This window comes from Arvicola amphibius, chromosome 9, assembly GCF_903992535.2.
Source record: "Arvicola amphibius chromosome 9, mArvAmp1.2, whole genome shotgun sequence".
NCBI classification, from domain to species: Eukaryota; Metazoa; Chordata; class Mammalia; order Rodentia; family Cricetidae; genus Arvicola; species Arvicola amphibius.
Genome location: NC_052055.2, coordinates 40,583,625 through 40,605,339, shown reverse-complemented (window position 1 = coordinate 40,605,339; position 21,715 = coordinate 40,583,625). Strand labels below are relative to the sequence as shown.

General features: G+C 50.4%; 1 protein-coding gene across 1 annotated transcript; it reads right to left on the bottom strand.

Moving 5' to 3' along the window:
• Nucleotides 1-1,210: 1,210 nt before the first annotated feature.
• Csdc2 (cold shock domain containing C2) lies at nucleotides 1,211-21,598 on the bottom strand. The gene is given in 7 exon segments (XM_042055731.1): nucleotides 1,211-1,373; nucleotides 1,731-1,853; nucleotides 3,242-3,543; nucleotides 11,531-11,591; nucleotides 11,593-11,619; nucleotides 18,857-18,991; nucleotides 21,564-21,598. Coding segments are annotated over 7 exon segments (846 nt in total).
• Between the last annotated feature and the right edge of the window lie 117 nt (nucleotides 21,599-21,715).

The following is a 21,715-nucleotide window of genomic DNA, read 5'->3' as shown; positions in this document are numbered from 1 at the left end:
CCTAAAAGGCCACCTAGATAATCACTGACCCCTTCATGCTGGGCACCTGGGCCCACATTTTACTTGCAGACTAGGTCTCATAAGGAAGGGTAACTGTTGAGGCAGGTCCTTCCTGAGCCTGTGATCCCACTTATCCTGTTAGGTATTGGGCTCTCTAGAAGGGATACATCTTAGCCCAGATGGACTCCCAGTAAAAGGGACAGTCACACTTGAAGGATGGACAAGATAAGTGCCACTTCAGCTGTCACCGACCTGTCAGGGATCTATAGGAACCATTGTATAACTTTGGGAAGAGGGTCTAATTTGAGGGGTGGAGGGTGGGCAAGGCCAGTGGTCTCCCTGACTGAGGACCATTCCTTTGGGTGTCTGGACCTGGCCTTGCCTGAGGTGGCTTATGTTAGTCTATCGCTGCATCCTCAGCCGCTGTCATGGCCAGCACTGGGCAGGGCATCCAGAGTTTGTGCATCACGGCAGAAGAGATGGTCTTGTCCAAACTGGAGGAAACCATGTCCCCACCTCACCTTGGGGACAGAATAAACTTGGCTCTCCCAGCTTGGGAAGGAACCTAGCTTTGTGGGGTTCAAAGTAGCCTCTGCCGGCTGAGGAGAGAGGACTGGCTATGCCTTGTTTCCTCCAGGGCACCGAAAGGATGGGGTCAGGAAGATGAGCTAAGTTATGGCACAGGCTGGCCATGAGCCATGTTTTGTCTGCTTCCTCCCTAAAGTGGGAGGCCCCTACAAAGTACTCAAGAGGCCTGGCTTCTGAGAGGAAGGGTCCAGGCCAGAGCAGACACCCAGGTCCAGAATAGGAGACAGGAACACAAGCGGACAGGGCTAGGAGCCAGACTGAGTGGGTCTGAGGACAGCAGTGAGGAACAGGCTCATGGGAGAGGGGTCTCCCTGGGTTCTCAAGAACACGACGCAGGCCCACGGCATATAGGTAAGTGGGCGAGAGGGCGAGAAGGTCGTGTGTTTCCGTGGCAGGGTTGGAGGAAGGAGAAACGGGCCAAAGCAGGGCTGGTGGCTGCACTCCATCCAACCCTAGGCCAGATCACACAAGTCATGGGTCACAGGTGGGCAGAAGCACACATTCACGGCCACAAAGCACAGACAGACGGACAAATGAGCACACCCAAGGGCTGGTCAGCAGCACGGTGGGAGCACAGAGCGGGCTGCTGCCTGCCTCCTCGTGGGCATGCCCCCCAACCTGCCTAGGATCCCACAACCTGGCCAGACCATGTCTCGTGGGGAGTGTGGGGGGCCAACTGGGTGAGCACCACCTCTACGGCCTGAAACTTCTGGTTCTTGGGTGGGATGGGACACATCTTGTAGGTCACCTCATCGCCTTCCACGGGGACATACTCCCCCTCGATGCTGGTGGACAGAAGAGGAAGGATCAGCACAAGAGTAAACCCGTCCGCAGACAACACTGTGGCCCCTAGCCTTGCTAGACCAGGGACCCTCCAACTTCTCAGAGCCCAAGTGTTCTGGGCTGTGAAAAGACAATCTGGAAAGTCCCTCCCGCTCTGGGGACGGTGAAGCAGGTCTCCTCCCAGGACTCCGTGATCTTAGCATAGGCCCCCAGGGGCTCAGCAGTGGTTCCCACCCATCCCAGGACTCCTCAGAGCAGGGCTAGCCAGCAGGACCTATCTCAGCAGCTAGGGGAGCGTCAGGTGACACTGAACACTTAGACAAGGCCCAATCAGAAACAGAAATAGAGGGGGGACTCACTCAGAAACATGCACGAAGATGTCCTCGGAGCCATTCTCAGGAGTGATGAAGCCATGGCCTTGTGAGCGGGAGAACTGCTTACAGACGCCCTTGAACACGGGGCCGGCCGAGGCTCGAGCTGTCCTGGGGAGAGGGTAAGGGATTGGAGCTTGACCTGGAGAGCCTGTTCTTGGACCCCCAACAATACTGCCATTCAGCAGGTAACAAAGAGTGGGGCCCAGGGTGGGGCAATGGCCTGCCCAGTGTGTCTCGGTGTAGTACAAGGGCATCTCCTGGCTCCTTGTCAGTGCCCCTCTAAATAGCACCTTCCATCCTGAGTTTAGGCTTAAATGGTTTCCGCTTGGGAGGTTTTGGAGTGGAGCTAAGTGGTAGATGGTTTGCCTGCCACATGTAAGGCTCAGGCTCCATCTTCACATCTTCAGAACCAATAATTAAATTAACAAGAAGAAGAAGAAAAAGAAGAGGAGGAGGAGGAGGAAGAAGAACTAAAGCTAAGAGACACCTCACCATCTCTAGCTGAGCCACTGCTGGCCACTAATTTTCATGTGCTATAGACTGAACATCTGCTCTGTCCTTGGGTCAGACACAGGACAATGCACACGTGCTATCCAGAGTAGTGATAATACTAAACGCCTTGCAGCCAGGCACAGAAGTGCATTCAGAAATCTGGAGTAAGACAACCAACCAAAGCCCTACTTCAAAAAAACCAAAACAGAAACCAGACATGAGGAGATGGCTCAGTGGGTAAAGGTAAAAAATGCCCTTGTCAAGATTGACCACCTGAGTTTGAACCCCAGAACCCACATGGTGGAAGGAGAGAACCCACTCCTGACAAGCTGTCCTCTGACCTCCACACACAGGCTGTGGTGAACACACACACACCTCTACACACACACACGTGCATACGCAACTACACACAGTCAACTATACATGTACACAGGCTGTGGTAGGTAAACACACACACACCACACGCAAGCAACCACATGCACAGGCTGTGGTAGGCGCACATGTACACACCCAATGACACACACATACCAACACCACCAATAATAAGTGGAAAACTTCCCACAGATCCTCCCCATCTGGCCTCACACAGTACCTCCCCAGAGGTCCAAGGCTAGTCCCTGGTGGTCCACGACCCTCCCCTAAAGATTCCACCTGTAACATTCAAGCCCTTTTGTTACTTTATTTTTGAGCCTGTCTCACTATGTATCCCTAAGCTATGTTTCTCAAGTCCCTTCCTTCTTCATTTGACGCATCTTCAGACTCTTCTAGGATGTCCTAATTCACTGCTCCACAGGCTAAGTCCTTACCCAGTCTTCAAAACCTCTCCGAATTGCAGACAGGGCTCATTCACCCCTTACACTCCAGTCACCGTAACTGGGATGAAGGAATGTGGGAGGTGACACAGAGGTCACTGGAAGGTTGCACAGCTTCCTGGGGGGGGACAGGCAGGCTTGGCCCCAGCCTAGGGAAAGTTCGTGGGACCTAGGGGAGGGCAATGTACTCACGCTGAGTATGTCCTGGTCCGTTTGGTAGGCAGAGGGCTGGGCAGGTCCCGAGGAGCGATACCACCACCACGTTCCCAGATCCTGCTGCCCTCCCTGTGGAAGGGGAAAGTGGGCCAGACAGGGGACTTGGGGGAGTGGAGAGGTGGCACCACTGCAGGTGATGTAGGCTCTGATGTCATGGTGGGGCCAGCAGGAGAGCCCGGTGGGCTCTGAGGCACAGGGGCCGGTGAAGGACTCTGGTGTCCTTTTGGGCAGGGCCCGGCCTTGCCCTGCTCAGTGGCCTCACCAGCTATGGACTCCGTCTACGAGAGAAGAGAGAAACACAGGTAGATGCAGCCAGGGAACAGCTCTGGATACTGGACACAAGCTGAGAGGGCTGCTGAGGTCAGCCACGCCCGAAGGCACTCACAGCCCCACCCTGCAGGAACATCCTCATCAGGAAGACAAAATAGTCACGTAGCTCAGCACGAGTGAGGCTTTGGCCTTAAGTCCAACACCAAAACAAAACAAGGGACTGAGGAGGTAGCTCGGCTGGTTGAGTGTTTGTCCGGTCAATTCCACATAAAAGCAGGCGTGGTGCGTGCCTTTAATCCCAGCACTCTGGAGGCAGAGACAGGTGGATCTCTCTCTGAGAGTTCAAGGCCAGCCTGGTCTATAGAGCTAGTTGCAGAACACCTAGGGCTATGAAGAAAGACCGAAAGACCATGTCTCAAACACACACACACACACACACACACACACACACACACACACGGCAGGTATGATGTTACATCTGTGCAATAATCCTGGTACACCAGAGGTAGCAGCAGAAGGACCCAAAGTCCAAGATTGTCCTGGATTCCACAGTAAGCTTGAACCCAGCCTGGTCTATATAGGACCCTGTGTCACAAACAAAGCAGAATCCCTAAATTCAGCTGGGCACGGTGGTGGCACACACCTTTAATCCCAGCACTTGGAAAGCAGAGGCAGAGGCAGGTAGATCTCTGAGTTTGAGGCCAGCCTGGTCTACAGAGCAAAAAAAAAAAAAAAAAAAAAAAAGGAATTCCTAAATTCTTACAGTTTGCAGTTTAATTCCTAATTCTACAACTTGGGGCTCGGGAGGGAGGACATGTGATGGCCAAGATTTGGCACAAATGTTAGTGGCCTCAAATTCACAATCAACTCTGGGTTCAGATTTCTTACCTATGATTTGGTGACCTCCCAACAGTGCCCACTTGACAAGAAATGTGGGCTCTACTGGCTGACTGCCCTCAGTCAATACTCTTGACGTTTGATAGCATTTCCTGCTGCGTGCTATGGCTAGTGTTGGTTCCTATTTTTTAGGGAGGTTACCCTGAGGCCCAAATGCCATTCATTATGCCCCAAAACAGGAGCAGTGAGCACATGGTGAACTCTTGGGAATGTGGTCTATTTTTCATTAACCCAGTTTCTGCCTCTCAAAATGAGGTTGAAGGGCTGGGGATGTGGCATGTAGCCCTGGCCGTCCTGGAACTGCTCTGTAGCCCAGGCTGGCCTTGAGCACAGACTCTGACTCCTGACTGCTGGGATTCAAGGTGTGTGCCACCCCTGCCCCACTAAGATTTTACTATATTGCTCAGGTTGGTTGACCTTCCCCCTCCCCCTCCCTAGTACTTGACATTGAATTTAGGACCTCACCCATGCAAGGCAAGGGCTCAACTACTGAGCTAAGTCTCCCATCCCCCTCTTCTCAAGGCTCTCATCAAACCAAGTCCTCAAGGCTGCTTGGGAATACTGAGTACTCCCTGCTCCTCAGCCATCGAGTGTGCTTTAGAGGAAAGCAAACATAAAGGAACAACCGCTCCACCCCAAGCCAGAAGCTTCAGGTGAGCGTAGAGATTCACACCTGTAATCCTAGCACGCCCGAGACTGAGATGGGAGTTCCGAGAGGCTGCAAGTTCAAGGATGGTATGGGCTACAGAGGAGGATCCCTGTCTCAAACAAAACTTAAGAAAAGAAAAGAAGCAAGAAAGAAGGGAGGGACATGGAGATGAGCCACTTTAGGGACCCCAGATTGTGTACCCAACACTCACAGGGTGGCTCAACCCTGTTACTCCAGCTCCAGAGGATCTGATGCCCTCTTCTGGTTTTCAGAGGTACTTCACGCACCTGGCACACCACCACACACACACACACACAGATGTAAATACTCACACACAAAGAACGGAACTCGCGCATGAATGTTGACAGCAGTGCTGGTCGCAATAGCCACAAAGTTCTACCACCAAATAACCCAAGGACAGATAAAGAAATGGGGAGCTAGGGGCTGGAGAGATGGCTCAGAGGTTAAGACCACTGACTGTTCTTCCAGAGGTCCTGAGTTCAATTCCCAGCAACCACATGGTGGCTCAGAACCATCTGTAATGGGATCTGGTGCCCTCTTCTGGTGGGTGTGTATATACTTATATTTAAAGAAATCGAAAGAAAGAAAGAAAGAAAGAAAGAAAAAAAGAAAGAAAGAAAGAAAGAGGGAGCTAAAAGCCCGCAATCTACCAGCCGTAGAGCAGAACGTGGGTCCTAAGCAGGGGTGATACTGCTTCCTGTCCCAACACAAATGAGCCTGAGAGCTCCTCAGAAGCACAGGCAGGCTGGATCTGCTGTCCTGGGGTGGAGAGTGGGGGTGATTAGTGGTAGGTCATCTCTTTTAGGGTGCTGGCGACTAAAAATGTTTATTCGGTAAGCACTGTGGTGACAGGCGGTGAATCCACTGGGCTTTGTGATGTTTTGGTCTGGAGCTGGGCATGGTTGCCATCTAGGCAAGATCTCTCCCTGAGCTTCACCCGCTTCCAAAGAAATAAACTCAAGTGTAAAATGCATCTCAATAAAGCTGTTGACAAAGATAAGGCAGGCACCAAAGTCCCCAGGGTCACCCAGCTGGAGAACGCCTGGTCCCAGGCCCTTGGTCCCCTCTTGGTGAGGGAGACAGCCATGGAGACAGCCTTGTTCCCTTAGTGGGAACCAGGGCCACTGGGCTTCCCCACTATAGTTTCCCAAGACCTGGTGGTGTGGTGTGCTGGGCCATGGCAGCGAGCACCGGGAGGTCGGTAGGGGAAGAGACTGGAGGAGACACTGTGGTTACCAAGGAGCGGCAGGGAGGAGAGGGGCTGCCCCACCAGCCAGGTGATGGTGCTTGGGGGGTGGGGGAGACATGGGCAATAAGCTGAGCTGCCAGCGAGAAGGAAAGGTCACACTGCCACCTGGGTGAGCTCTGGAAGTGACTCAGAGGCAGCAGCTGGGGGCGGGGCAGGCCTCAGGAGCAACAAAAAGAGCAGGCCTTCCTTCCCAAGGCTCTTCACCCTAGCCAAGAGGACTGGAGCTGGCTATAGGCGGTTTCTACTTCAGGAAGCTTACTTCTCCCAGGCCTGGCCTCATGGACTCAGCTAGGGAGCTGAATGGGAACCGGCCCTCCCTCCTTAGGGGCTGGGAGGTAAACGTGTCAAGCAGGTGCTGCACCCCAGGGAATCAGTTCCTTACAGATGGGGCTGGTTCCTGACTGGGGCCATTAGATCTGTCCCCTCTGCTCCCCTCCCTCCCTCAAGGACTGTTCCTCTGCTCCTGGCTGGCTTCGTTGCCCCACAGCTCCCTTTCTTGGTTCAGTTCCCACAGCCTCCCTAAGGGTTAGTGTTATTACCCCACTTTACAGACAAGGAAACTGAGGCTCAAGTTAAATCTTCCTCTGAAAGAGCAGTAAACCATTCTCAACTGCTGAACCTTCTCTCTCCAATGCCCCACCCCCTTTTTTATGTAGTCCATGCTGGCCTTGAACTAGGTTTGTAGTCATGTATGTATGTATGTATATATGTATTTAAAGATCTTTATATTTTTGAGCTAGGCAGTGGTGGCACATGCCACTTGAGAGGCAGAGGCAGGTGGATCTCGAGGCCAGCCTGATCTACAGAGCTAGTTCTAGGACAGACTCCAAAGCTACACAGAGAAACCCTGTCTCAAAAACCAGAAAGGAAGGAAGGAAGGGAGCGAGGGAGGGAGAGAGGGAGGAGGAAGGAAGGAAAGGAAAAACTCAGGAGGCAGAGGCAGGTGGATCTTCGTGAGCTCGAGGCCAGCCTGGTCTACAAGAGCTAGTTCCAGGACAGGCTCCAAAGCTACAGAGAAACCCTGTCTCGAAAAACAAAAAAACAAACAAAAAAAAAAACAAAAAAAAGAAAGAAGCTATGTGACACCTAGGAAGACAAGAAGAGGAAAACAGAGCAAGCCTCCAGTTCTGACTCTGTCTTCAGAATATTGATGCAGGGAAGGACAAGTGGCATCAAGGCTTTCATTGTTTGGATGCCAGTACGCTATGCAAAAAGCCTTTTGGGTTAGTTTTCTGTTTTTGCTTTTTCAAAGATGTGTTTATTTGGGCCAGGCTGTAGTGATGGACGCCTTTAATCCCAGCACTCGGGAGGCAGAGGCAGGTGGGTCTCTGTGAGTTCAAGGCCAGCCTGGTCTACAAGAGCTAGTTCCAGGACAGGCTCCAAAGCTACAGAGAAACCCTGTCTCGAAAAAACAAACAAACAAACAAACAAAAAGACTTCTTTATTTATTATGGATACAGTGTTCCACCTGCATGTATGCCTGCAGGCCAGAAGAGGGCACCAGATCTCATAATGGATGGTTGTGAGCCACCATGTACTTGCTGGGAATGAACGCAATACCTTAGGAAGAACAGCCAGTGCTCTTAACTACTGAGCCATCTCTCCAGCCTATTGGGTTGTTTGTTTGTTTGTTTGGTTTGGTTTTACATTTGTTTGTTTCTTGGGGTACAGGAGACTGAGGTAGGTCTCAAGTAGTCAAGTCTAGCCTTGAACTCCTAACCCTCCTGTCTCCACCGCCTAGACCCTGGGTTATTATAGGTATCACCGTCACACCTGGGGATAAAACCCAGGCCCTCATACAAGCAGGACAATGTGAGCCCAGGAACATGATCCACCTTGAATGTGCGTGTCCTTGACCACGCCTAATGGCTCTGGCCCACCAGCTGGCTCTCTGTTTCCTGCCTGAAAACCCAACTAACAGACCACCTCTGCAGTGGTAGGATCAGGAGGGGCAAAGCCAAAACGTCAGGACTGCTTGGAGATGACCTAAGGTGTCATGGGACCAGGGCACCCAGGACAGCGAGGCAGCCCTGACAACAGGTGACCAGAGCCAGCGGGAACTTGGCTCCAAATCTCAGCTCGCCTCAGACTCAGAGATTTACCTGCCTCTGCCTCCCGAGTGCTGGGATTAAAGTTGTGCACCACCACCATCCAATACAAGCGGCTCTCTTGACAACGAGACTCCCCTTTCAGTGTGGGCACCCCAGTGAATGCAAGCGGCCCCCACCACCGGCACTGGGTGATCTGGAACAAGCAGCTGTCCCTCATCCTCCAGGCTTCACCTTTAACCCTAGACACATGAATCACTGCTCATCCGGGTGACTAGCGAAGGCCAGTCTATCTCTCCTCTCAGGTTAAATGCCCACGTGGGCCTACCCAAGGAGAGCGTTCTCAACCCGGGTCCTACAAAATCTACACACACGCACACTAAAACTCAGTGAGAAACACTAGGGCGATACACACAGGGAGGAAGCCTTGACCGCAGAGGGTACCCATCCACTGTGGAAGATGAGACTGGCTGGCCTTCATCTGGCAAGTCTCTGCCACCCTCTCTCAGTTTAGCCACCTGTCAGACTCTTGTTCCGTTGGTATCTCCTAAGAAGCCTAAATAGTAATTACCACCAACGTACCCATTCTTCAGACAAGAACACCGAGGTCCAGAGGGGCGAAGAGACTCACTGAAGTCACCCAGCTTACCCAGTAGCTCTCTTGAGCCCTGGAGAGGTATGGAAGAGGGGTGTGCAGCCAAGGCAAGAGGAGAAAACCCTCCATTCCCTGGACAAAACCTCCCACCTCCAGCCTCCCCTGGAGAAGGATGTTTAGGGCCAAAGAAGAAGTAGGGAGCCAGGATTTGGGGTTCTATTTCTGGTGTTTGCTGACTCAGCCCGTGACCTTGGGTGAATCATTCGCCAGCTCTGCGAAGCTTAAAAACAACTCCCCCAATAAAAGTGTTCCAGCCCCAAGTCCCCATTATGGGGGTGCCACTAGGGAGGATTGGGTACATCTGTTTAAAAATAGAAAGGCAGGGAACACAAGGACGGTGGGGGGAGAGCTGGTTTAGTGTCTTAGGCTTGTCCGTGCTGGGTCCTGGAGAGCTGACTGAACAGCCTTGGGACCACCTGCGTGGCTCCGCCCTCCCCCAGCTGCTCAGACACTCCTTAAGGCCCTTCAGTGCCAAAAGCTGCCCTTGCAGCTGGAGGTGACCTGATTAAACCTGATTCCGTTCCCTCCATGGTGTGTGTGTGTGTGTGTGTGTGTGTGTGTGTGTGTAAGGGGCTGTCCCAGCCAATACTAAAGATTAATTATTTAGGTGACCCCTTTACTCTTCGTCTGGTCACATGTCCAGGCAGCTCTGGGGCTGTTGTTCCTAAGGCTTTGGGTTTCTCAGACATTAGTGGGAGAAAGGAAAACCACGATATCATCTAGAGCCAAATTCACGGACAAGCTCCCCCTCTACCTGTGTGAACCAAGGGAGTCACCTTCCCATTCTGGGTCCCCCGGAGAGATGAGCATACTGGCCAAAGTCACATATAGTGACAGAGTGGTCTCAAAGTCCCTGAGCATCCCAGGGTGTTAAGTCACCCCCTTCCAGGTGACTATCACTTCCGGGGGAGGGACGTCTGTGGGCCCCACCCCTGATTTTACTCCCTCACCTTGCTATAGATCTCCCTTAAACTGCCTGCTTCCGGAGCTCTGGGTCCTGGACACCAAGCTTGTGAGCAGCTGTTGGGTCCAGAGCACCCTCTGCTGGGTACCACCTGTAAAGGGTGGGTGAGCTCAGGGAGGAGGGATACTCTGCCTTTGGGTGGGTTGGCAAACCATCTTTCCATCCCTCTGGATCCTGAGGACCACTAGGGAACCCCTTCCCTAGCCAATAAGCATCTTCAAAGCTTGCCCAGCAGCCATCGGTCCCCAAGCCCGGGACAGACTGGTGTGTCCTCCTGGGACCCTCTGCCGCCAGCTTCTGTTTGCACTAGTTGTGCTTTTTGAAGGCGGGGCCAGACAGACAAGGATGGAAAAGAGATGTTTTGGGGAAACACTTCAAGGCAATGTGGGGCAAGAATGGGAGGAGACACTCAGAATCCGAACACACACACACCCAGAGACCTCTGGGATGCAGTCAGGTTTGGGAAAGAACTCCCTTTCTTCCCCACCAACGAGGCCTGGAAATCTTCCCTTCCAGGGAAAGGCCCTGACTGGATGGCATCCAGGCAACCCAGTGCCAGGCTGTCAGAGAGGGTACCCCCCACCCCCGGCACACTTCCTTCTCCCCTCCCCCAGCCCCAGCGGATGCAGCAGTTCACACTCTGGATTTATTATTGTTCTCACTCTTGCCCCCCTCCCCCCTGGGAAGAGCCTGCAGCCTGGCAGCCTGGCAGGAACCTGCTGTCTCCTTGTGGGTGCCAACATCGCCCCTTATCTCCACTCAGTCTCCTTGTGCCAGGGTCAGACCACTCAGGGGCTTGATGCCAGCCAAGGCCAACCTTAGTCCTTGCATCCCACAGCATGGGTGGCCTGGAAGGCCCGACACCCCTGCCCTACAGTGGACTGCACCCAGGCAAGGGGGGGGGGTCAGAGCTAGCCCAGCAAGCATGTAGGAGAATGCAGGGACTCAGTGGGGTGGCATAAAGGCAAAAATAACATAGGGCCATCCCTCCAGCCAGTTGACACAATTATCTCTGCCACACCAGGGGAAAACAGAGTGAGGAGAAGACAGCTGCTCTGGGACCCCTGCCTGCCTCAGGCGGTCCCTCTCCTCCTCCCTGGCCTCAATGCAGATTTCAGGGGCAAGATTCAGCAGTGCTCCTGACTGGCCTCTTAGGGTCTGGAAGGAGCCATGGCTTTCCCTCACCCAGTTCCCAGACAGGAGGCTGCGGCTTGGCAGAAAGCTGTTGTTATCTGTCTCTCAACCCAGACATGAGCCCCAGACACAGACATTCACATGCATTCAGACGCGGGAGCCACACTCCACCTCGGATCAAGGGTCAAGGGGAGAGAAGGGAAGGGCTGTGGGCTCCTCAGCATCCCGAGCATCCTCTAAGCGGGGCTGAGGATGGTCCAGCTCCAACCTTTCCAGCCTCACTCTGCACATCGTTTCTTGATACCAACCGCCCTTGCCCCTGCCTCTGCCACAGTTTCCATCCCAAGCTTCCTCCAGGTCCCCCATGCTGCCCCTTACCTCGCCCTGGCAGCTGGGGCCAGGCACTGCCTCCTGTAGTGGGCAGCACCTTATCTCTGAACCGCGGCACTGGCTGGCAAGGGTCACGTCTGGATGATGCACTCCGTGGCGTGTGTGTGTGTGTGTGTGTGTGTGTGTGTGTGTGTGTGTGTGTGGCGTGCAGGAGGCACCTCGGCCCCTCACTCACTCACACACGCCTTCCTGCTGACGTCAGGATGTGCAGGAGGGAGGGACTGGCTCGGAATTTGTACTCCCATCTTAAAGGGACACAAGGCTCTCTCTCTGGCCCAGACGCCACCTCCTGAGCCAGCCACCTCCTGAGTGCTGGGTGAGTGGCTAAGCTGCGTCGCTCGGAGCTTTAATACTTCCTGTTTTGGAAAGTGGCTTTTATTGCTGGACCAAGGTATAATTTTCCCTACCAGGTCAGGGTAGCTCACGGGGAATGAATGCCGGGGAGGAAGAGCCAGAGATGGCAGGCATTCCTGGGGACTGGGAACAAATGGGATGCAGAGGAGTGTTTGTGTGCATGTGTTCATACTGGGAGGTCCAATAGGGCTGGAGGACGTGTCCTGGAAAAGGGAGGAGCCCAGAGGAGTGAGGAGACCCTCTGGGAATAAGCCAGGTTCCTAGGGACTCCCAGACATTCCATCCCCCGCCCCCACCTCCCAGTCTCTGACCGAACCCAGCAGCTGGTGCTGAGCTCTGTGCCCTCAGAGGATCTGAGATCTCCAGACGAATGTGCTCAAATCTCTTTGGTGTACATTAGGATCTTGGGAGGGGCTACTGAATTCAGTGGAAGAGAAGCCTAAAAGAGTAATGAGCTTCAGTCCAAGCAGTTTAGGTCTGGGGTCTCTCTTCAGACAGTCCTGTATTTGATTCTCAAGGCCATAGCAAATCCTTTAGGACTCCAATCCTCCCCAAAGGGACGACTAAGGCTCCACTGTCCATGAGCACAGAAGGTCGCCATAAAGGGGCTTCTCCGCCTCTTTCCTGTCGCTTCTCCTCACCTTCAGCTTACAAAGAAGTCTTCTCAGGCTGGAGAAATGCCTCAGCTGTTAAGAGCACTGCCTTCTCTTCCAGAGGTTCTGAGTTCAATTCCCAGCAACCACATGGTGGCTCACAACCATCTGTAATGGGGTCTGGTGCCCTCTTCTGGCCTGCAGGTATACATGCAGACAGAATACTGTATGCTTAATAAATGAATAAATCTTTAAAAAAAAAAGTCTTCTCTGGTATCAATTCAGAACTACTGAGTCACACAGGGATGACAAAGGAGCCCTGCGAGCTGGCACAAACTGATAAGTCCCAACCCTCGGGAGGGTAAGGCTGAAAGATTATAGGTTTGAGTCTATCTGGGCTACCTAGAGAGATCCTGTCTCAAACAAACAAATGAAAAACAAAACAAAAACCAAATCAAAATAGACATGGTGGTGCTGGTGCTTACCTGTGATCCCTGCACTAAGAGGCTGAGGACTAAAATTAGTTTAAGGCCAGCCAAGATTCTATGATAAGAACCATAAAAACAAGCAAAAACAAACAAACCAGGGCTTGGTAGGTAAGCCACTTCTCTAGGGGACCTGTGTGATTCTCAGCACCCGTACAGGGCAGGTTACAGCTGCCTGCAACTCCAGCTCTGGGGAGGGATCCAACTCACCTGCACACATACAGCATATATTCACATAGACCCACTTATCTACATATGCATAAATAAAATTAATTTTTAAAAAGATCAAACAGATAAACACATGGTGGTTCACAACCATCTATATATGCATATGTGCAAACAGAACACTTATATACATAAAATATATAAATAATTAAATCTTAAATGAATTTTTTTTTTTTTTTTTGGTTTTCCAAGACAGGGTTTCTCTGTGCAACAGTCCTGGCTGTCCTGGAACTAGCTCTTGTAGACCAGGCTGGTCTTAAACGGTCTTAAACTCACAGAGATCTGCCTGTCTCTGCCTCCCAAGTACTGGGATTAAAGGCATACACCACCACCTGGATAATTTTTTTCTTCCTGCACATATGCAGGCCAGAAGAGGACACCAGATATGGGGGGGGGGAGGCGGACAGGGGATATTTCTCTGATCGCTGAGCTTAGGGCCAGGAACGAACCAGGCTTGTCTGAGCCTAGAAAGCAGTTGTGGGGAAAAGGCCCTGTGCTCAGGTGGGCAATGGGAAGGGGCTGATATGGCAGAAAAAGTGAAGGGAGGCAGTGTGAGGAGCTGAGACACAAGGTGAGAGCCCCAAGTCAAAGACCAGTCCAGTGACTCTGGGATTTGTTCCTTGTGGACCAGGCTAAGGCCAGGGTGAAGGCAGGACCAAGCTCTTGATCCTTCCCCTTGCATCCAGCTTCCTTTCTCTCCCTGCCACTGGTAAACACAGGCTGGGGCTGCCAGGCAGCAGGGCGGGCACAGTGAATGAAGGAGGATGGCCCTGGTTGGAAGTAGTGTGGTGATTATCTCCCCCACGCACGGAGAGGGCACAGCTGTTCATTCAGGAAGTAAGCAGCAGAGACACACCCACCCACCCACCAGCCGCTGAGTAACAAAGAAATCGTCTGCTTGCATCCAGGGGCTCTACGGAAAGGCTATTTTTATGAACAGCTGAGCATTTAAAAGCTCTTCTCCTCGAAAGCCTTCCTCACTGTGGAGAAGCCAAGGGAGAGGTGGGCGGAGCCAAACAGCCTCTCAGGTCTCAGTCATCTCAATTAACCTCACTGGAGCTATAAGGCCTATGGGGCCGGGGCATCCACTGACTTAACCCTTCAATGCACACAGACCCCTATGGTGTCTGTACACATGGTAGATGATAGGAAGTTCAGGCAACGAGAGGTTAAGAACCTTATCCACCCAGGTATGGTGGCTCATACCTGTAATCCCAGCACTCAGGAGATGAGGCAGGAGAATCGTCTACAGATTGAGGTAAGAATGGTCTATACAGTGATTTCCAGGCCTGTCTGGACTATGAAGGGAGACTCTGCCTCAAATGAAAACAAAACAAGAAACTTGTCCAGGATCACATAGCTGGTATTAAAATGTAGGGTTCCTGCCGGGCGGTGGTGGCACGTGCCTTTAATCCCAGCACTCAGGAGGCAGAGGCAGACGGATCTCTGTGAGTTCGAGGCCAGCCTGGTCTACAAGAGCTAGTTCCAGGACAGGCTCCAAAGCCACAGAGAAACTCTGTCTCGAAAAAAAAAAAAAAACAAAATAAAATAAAATAAAATAAAATGTAGGGTTCCAGGACTGGAGAGATGGCTCAGTGGTTAAGAGCATTGGCTGCTCTTCCAGAGGACCTCAGTTCAATTCTGTATGGTGGCTCACAACTGTCTGTATAACTGTCGTTCTAGAAGATCCAATTCTAGCTGGGCGGTGGTGGCACTTGCCTTTAATCCCAGCCCTGGGGAGGCAGATGTAGGCAGATGGATCTCTGAGTTCAAGGACAGCCTGGTCTACAGAGCTAGTTCCAGGACAACCAAGATAAACAAAGAAATCCTTTCTTGAGAAACAAAACAAACAAAAAGATCCAATGCCCTCTTCTGGTGTATAGATGTAGTTGAAAACAAAACACCCATATACATAAAATAAACAATCTTTAAAAAAAATTCAAGGTTCGGGGCTGGAGAGATGGCTTGGTGGTTAAGAGCCCTGACTATTCTTCCAGAGGACCTGGGTTCAATTCCCAGCACCCACATGATAGCTCACAACTGTCTACAAATCCAGTTCCAGGGGATCTGACGCCTTCACACCAATGCACATAAAGTTAAATAAATCATAAACAAAAAAGAAACATACATTTAAAAAAAATGGCAAGGTTCAAAAAGGCATGATGAGCCAGGTGGTGGTGGCTGCACACGCCTTTAATCCCAGCACTCAGGAGGCAGAGGCAGGTGGATCCTGTGAGTTCGAGGCCTGCATGGTGAGTTCCAGGACAGGCTCCAAAGCTACAGAGAAACCTTGTCTCGAAAAACAAACAAAACAAAACAAAACAAAAAGGCATGATGGTGCATGCCTGCCTTCCCAGCACCTGGAAAACAGGAGGTCTGGAGTTTCAGCACAGCCCAGTGACCTCGTCATGCTTTGTTTTGGAGGGGAAAAAAAGCCCAGGCTCTGGCTCCTTTACCTTCTTGTTCTTTCTGCTATGCCACAGGACATTTGAAGCGGCTTCTGATTCCCTGGGCACCCATTTCCTCTGCCATGGGGCTTATCTCCAGCCTTCGCTAATATTTTCGCCCAGTAAATTAGAATTCTTTCCACTCCTCGGGACACCCGGCCCCCAGCTAATCTCAACCCCCACTGTTCTCAGTACTATTCTGCCACAGGCTCTCTTTCAGCACTTAAAGAACAAGTTCTGCATGTATTTACAGGTATGTGCATGCGTTCTCACCGTGGCACGTTCGAGGAGGTCAGAGGACAGTTTGGGAGTGTTGGTTCTCTTTTCTCTGCATGTGGGGCTTGGGATCAAATGTAGGTCCTCAGGAAGTGGCAAACAACCCCAGCACGGCTCTTTTCTAGGTGCTGGGGAATCCAGCCAATGAAGCAGGAACTCTATCTTCATGGAGCTGACAATCGAGTAGGAAGAAGGCAATAAAACAACCTAATAACCACATGCAGTCATGTTAGAAGGCAATAAATGTTCCTGAGGACTAGAAGCAGGAAGTGGGATAGGGAGTGGCTGGTGGTGGATGGCTTGTGACTGAAAATGGGAGGTCAGGTAAACCCACCCCAGCCTGGCTCCTCCCCAAGGGTGACAAAGCACTATGGGGTCCAGACAGGAAGACTGAGAGTTTATTACTTGTGCTGGTGATGATCCAGCCTGCCTTCGTTTTGGGCTTGAAATTCATCTTAATGTGCAGACAAACTCGGCTCGTTCCTGTTTGTGATTAAATCTGTTTCTCAAGGATTGGGCTGCGCCCAACTGTAACCTCAACTACAAATGGGTCAGTACTGCCTGTTGCGGAAACAGCAGTCATGCTGTAGTCTCTAAAGGTTGTTATGACCACCTGTTGTTATGACTGCCTTGTTTTGTTCTGCTCCTTTAGCCCCCACCTATTTGCTGCTAACTCCCCCATTTGGAAACCCCCATCTCTGGGCTATAAAAGCCCTTATCTTCCCCATGTCCTATGCTGATCTCTTGAACCCCACCTTAGGAGAGGCAGCCCATGTACATGAATTTAAAACATTTATTTTATTTATTTATTTAGTTTCTTGAGACGAGGTTCCTCTGTGTAGCCCTGGCTGTCCTGGAACTCGCTCTGTAGACCCGGCTGGCCCTTACAGAGATTCACCTGCCTCTGCATCCCAGGTGTTGGGACTAATGACACGTGCCAGCACCACCCAGCTAAGCTTACTTTAATTTATTGCTTGTTTTAATTAAACTGACCATGATGAGTTGGGTCAGTCTTTCTTCTTGCATCTTTGAGATTAACGCTGGGATCAGACCCAGGACCTCAAACGCGTCCAGTACGGGCCTAACCGAGAGCCTCATTCCAGCACAAGAGTAGAAATTGTATTTTATTCTTTTTGAGGGTCTCACTATTGTAACTCCAGCTGGTCTCACACACCCTCTGGCCTCTACCTCCCGAGAGATCAGATCTTAAGAACCACATCTGGCTCCTGAGTGAGAGTCCTAGCAGGGTGTGATGGTGCATGCCTCTAATCCCAACAAGTGAACAAAGAAGGATCATGAGTTCAAGGCCAACCTCACAGCTTCACGGTGATTTCCAAGCCAACTTGAACTGTATAAAGGATATAAAAAAAAACAAAACAAAACAAAACAAAACCAGAAAAACAAACAAAACAGAAGGAGATGAAAACAGCAAGGCTGTAGACCTGCTCAAGCAGTTCTACAGGCAGAGGGAGCCAAAACTGGAACACTTGCAGAAAGCAAATAGGCCGAGAGAGGATTTTTTTTTTTTTTTTTTTTGGTTTTTCGAGACAGGGTTTCCCTGTAGTTTCTAGAGTCTGTCCTGGAACTAGCTCTTGTAGACCAGGCTGGCCTCGAACTCAGAGATCCGCCTGCCTCTGCCTCCCGAGAGCTGGGATTAAAGGCGTGCGCCACCACCCAGTGCTTTCTCTTTTCTTTTGGTACAGTCACGCCTGGCTATATTGCCTCAGCTGGCCTTGAACTCCTAGTCATAAGCAATCCTCCTGAATCAGGCCCCAGAGTGACTGAGATTACAGGCATGCCCCACTATGAGTCCTGCATTGTTAGATTTAACAAGAAATCTCAAATGTGATTCCACAGCAATATACCATCATTCTTTCTGTGACTTTACATTTATCTGTTAAAAGATAATACTACGTGTCTTTTCTTTTCCCCAGTACTGCTTTTACCAGAGGATTGTCTGTTCTTCTTTTTAAAAATAGGGTTTCACTGGGGCTGGAGAGATGGCTCAGCGGTTAAGAGCATTGCCTGCTCTTCCAAAGGTCCTGAGTTCAATTCCCAGCAACCACATGGTGGCTCACAACCATCTGTAATGAGGCCTGCAGGAAGAATACTGTATACATAATAAACAAATAAATAAATATTTAAAAAAAATAGGGTTTCACGTAGCCCAGGTTGGCCTTGAGCTTTTGATCCTTCTCTGTCCTTTTCTCCAGGGCCAGCTTGTTCTGCTGCAGACTCCTTGGAAACCAGCGCAGTCATTGGTGCTGTTCTGCAGACCAGTGTGGGGCTCCAGGAACTTCGCTCTTCTGGGCACGCGTGCCCGATTCCTGTGCTGTGGCGTGGGAGCGCCATGCCCTGTGCCTCCCCACTAGACTTTTTCACACACAGACGCGCATTCCCAGCTCTTTCTCCCCTTCACTCTTTCCCTCTTGGCGATCACCATTCTGTTGCCCTTTTGTTCATTCAAATGAGCCACATTTTTAAGCCTTGGCCGTATGCCAGTCACTGATCTGGGCCCCGATGTTGTGGAGAGAAGTCATACAATGGTCCTCTGCTGCCAGGGAGCTTGGAGCCTAGTCGTTTGCATTTGGTAAACTATCTTAATCATCTATGGAGCAAGGCAGAGAGTTAGGAAATGGCCAGATCTTTTTTTTTTTTTTTTTTTTTCTTTTTTTTTTAAACCAAAGCGTAAATCAAAACTTTGTGCCAACAAAAGTTTTGAACTGAATACCACAAAAGAGGACTGGACTCCGAAACCCTGGGCTCTGAAGCCGATCAGCCCGTCCTCCACACTTTCCTGCCCCCTCCTGCACCCGTGTTAGTTTCCCATCCAAAGCTGAAGCCCTCAGGCGTTGGTTTTGCCCACTTCTGCCCTGAGACTGAGCTCTCAACGATCCCTCTCCTAGTGCCTAAGACCTCCTCACTCTGACCAACTTTGCTGCCTCCTCCTGCCAGCCTGCTCTCCTCCTCCCCCAAGGCCACGCAATGATCCTTCTTTCTAGTCTTCCTGCCCCCTTCAGGCCTTCACCACCACCGTCCACCGAGCTGATGTGTGACTGTGTTGTTTTCCTGTTCGGACCAAAGGCACATGGGCACACTCAAAATGGGCAAATAAAAGTGCGACTTTAAAATACTTTAAAAAGTAGACGGGGTCAGCTAGATGTCTCAGAAGGTAAAAAAGAACTTGTCACCAAGCCTGAGGACCCGAGTTTAATCCCCAAGACTCTCAAGATAGAAGGAGAGAACCTACCCTGCAAGCTGTCCTTTGACCTCAGTGTCTACACCATGGCATGTGTGCACACATTACACACAAATGCAATTTTAAAGTTAAAGAAAAAGTGTTTGAGCGTGTTGTTATATGTGTGTGTGATCCCAGCTACTCAGAAGGCTGGGTTAGAGGGTCGTTTGAATTCAAAGTTGGAGACTGGCATGGGCAACATTCAAGACCTTCCAAAAACAATATTGAGGATGTAGTGTAGACTGTGGAGCACTTCCTGGCATGCTCGAGGCCTCAGGGTGGATCCTTGCATTATAAATAAACTATATTATTATTATTATTTATTGAGACTCACTATACCCCTGGCTCTTCTGGGACTCAATATGTATACTAGAACAGGCTGCTTTCAAACACACAGAGCTGCCGGGCGGTGGTGGCGCACGCCTTTAATCCCAGCACTCGGGAGGCAGAGGCAGACGGATCTCTGTGAGTTCGAGACCAGCCTGGTCTACAAGAGCTAGCTCCAGGACAGGCTCCAAAGCCACAGAGAAACTCTGTCTCAAAAAACCAAAATAATAAAAAAAAAAAACAAACAAACAAACACAGAGCTCTGCCTGTCTCTGCCTCCTGAGTGATGGGTTAAAGGTGTGTGCCACCATGCCCAGTTGAAATGAGATGGTAAGGGACTAGAGAGGACAAGAGAGCGTGCACAACTGGGAAGCAGAGAGGAAGAAAGGGGGAGGGGACACTGGAAGGACAGCAGGAGGGAGAAGGAATGAGAACATAGAATAAGGACATACAGCTGTCACACTTGCTGGCTGTATGTCCCCTTGACACAAGCTAGAGTCATCTGAGAGGAGACAGCCCAGATTGAGAAAAAGCCCCCAATAAGATTTGGCTGTATGTAAGGACATCTTGATTAGTAATTAATATGGGAGGCCCAGCCCATTGTGGGTCCTGGATTCTATAAGAAAGCAGGCCAAGCAAGCCATGGAGAACAAGCCAGCCAGCAGCATTCCACCATGATTTCTGCATCCACTCCTGTCCTCAGATTCCTGCCATATTTGAGTTCTTGCCTTGGTTTCCCTCAGGGGACGATGACCCAGAATATGTGAACAAAATAAACCCTTTTTTTCCGTAAGCTGCTTTTGGTCGTGATTCATTTCAGCAATGGAAACCCAGACTAAGACAGTTATAATGATGTCATGGTGAAACCCATTACTTTATATGCAAATCTAAAACATAAAAATAAGAAAATGAGGGGCTGGAGAGATGGCTCAGAGGTTAAGAGCATTACCTGCTTTTCCAAAGGTCCTGAGTTCAATTCCCAGCAACCACGTGGTGGCTCACAACCATCTGTAATGGGTTCTGGTGCCCTCTTCTGGCCTGCAGGCATAAACACAGACAGAATATTGTATATATAATAAATAAATATTTTTTTAAAAAAGAAAATGAGTAAAACAGGCATTCTGTTGGATCGTTTCCCAGCTGTGGCTAGTGTGCTCTCCGAGCACATGTAAGGAAGTCTGGACTAACTAACCTGTAGCATTAGCTGGTTTAAATGTCTAGATGTGGGGTGAGTGTGGCAGGGCATAACCCATCACACCCTAGGATGACGGTTCTCAACCTCTGGGTCTTGACCTCTTTGAGAGTCATGTATCATATGTCTTAGTTAGGGTTTTATTGCTGCGGAAAGGCCCCATAAGCATGGCACTCTTATGAAGGAAAAACATTTCATTGGGATGGCTTGCATTTTCAGAGGTTAAGTCCATTAGCATCATGGTGGGACATCGTGGTGTGCAGGCAGACATGGTGCTGAACAGGGAGCTCCAAAGCTACAGAGAAACCCTGTCTTGAAAAACCAAAACCAGGGCTGGAGAGATGGCTCAGAGGTTAAGAGCACTGACTGCTCTTCTAGAGGTCCTGAGTTCAATTCCCAGCAACCACGTGGTGGCTCACAGCCATCTATAATGAGATCTGCTGCCCTCTTCTGGCCAGCAGGCAGACATGGAAGGAATGTTGTATACATAATAAATAAATAAATCTTAAAAAAAAAAGAAAAAAAAAAAAAAAAAACACCCCAAAACAAAAAACGAAGTTACCTATGGATATCATAAAGACCATAGCTAACCAATTCTTACCTCCCATGTCAGTTACCTGAAATACTTTGTTTGTAAGCTAAGCGGTGGGGAGGGATACCAGTGTCTTACAGGTGGACACTTCTATCACTGAGCTAAACCTCCACTCCTAAGCTCTAACCCCCAAATACCTTATTTTTTTTCCCTGTTTCCTTTTCCTTCTTCCTCCTCCCCTGCTTTCTTCCCCCACCCCTCTTCTTCTTTTCCAAGGAAGGGTTTTTTGTACCCAGGCTGGCCTTGAAATCACTGTAGAGCTGAAATGAACTCCCAATTCTCCGGTCTTTACCTCTCACGTTCTGGAGTTATAGGTGTATTTGCCATCGCGTCTGGCTCTCCAAAGTCATTTTTATTTATTTCGGGGGTGGGGGACGATGCTAAAACACAGGATCTCATTTTGTAACTCAGGCTGGCCTTGAACCTGCAGTAATTATCTTTTCT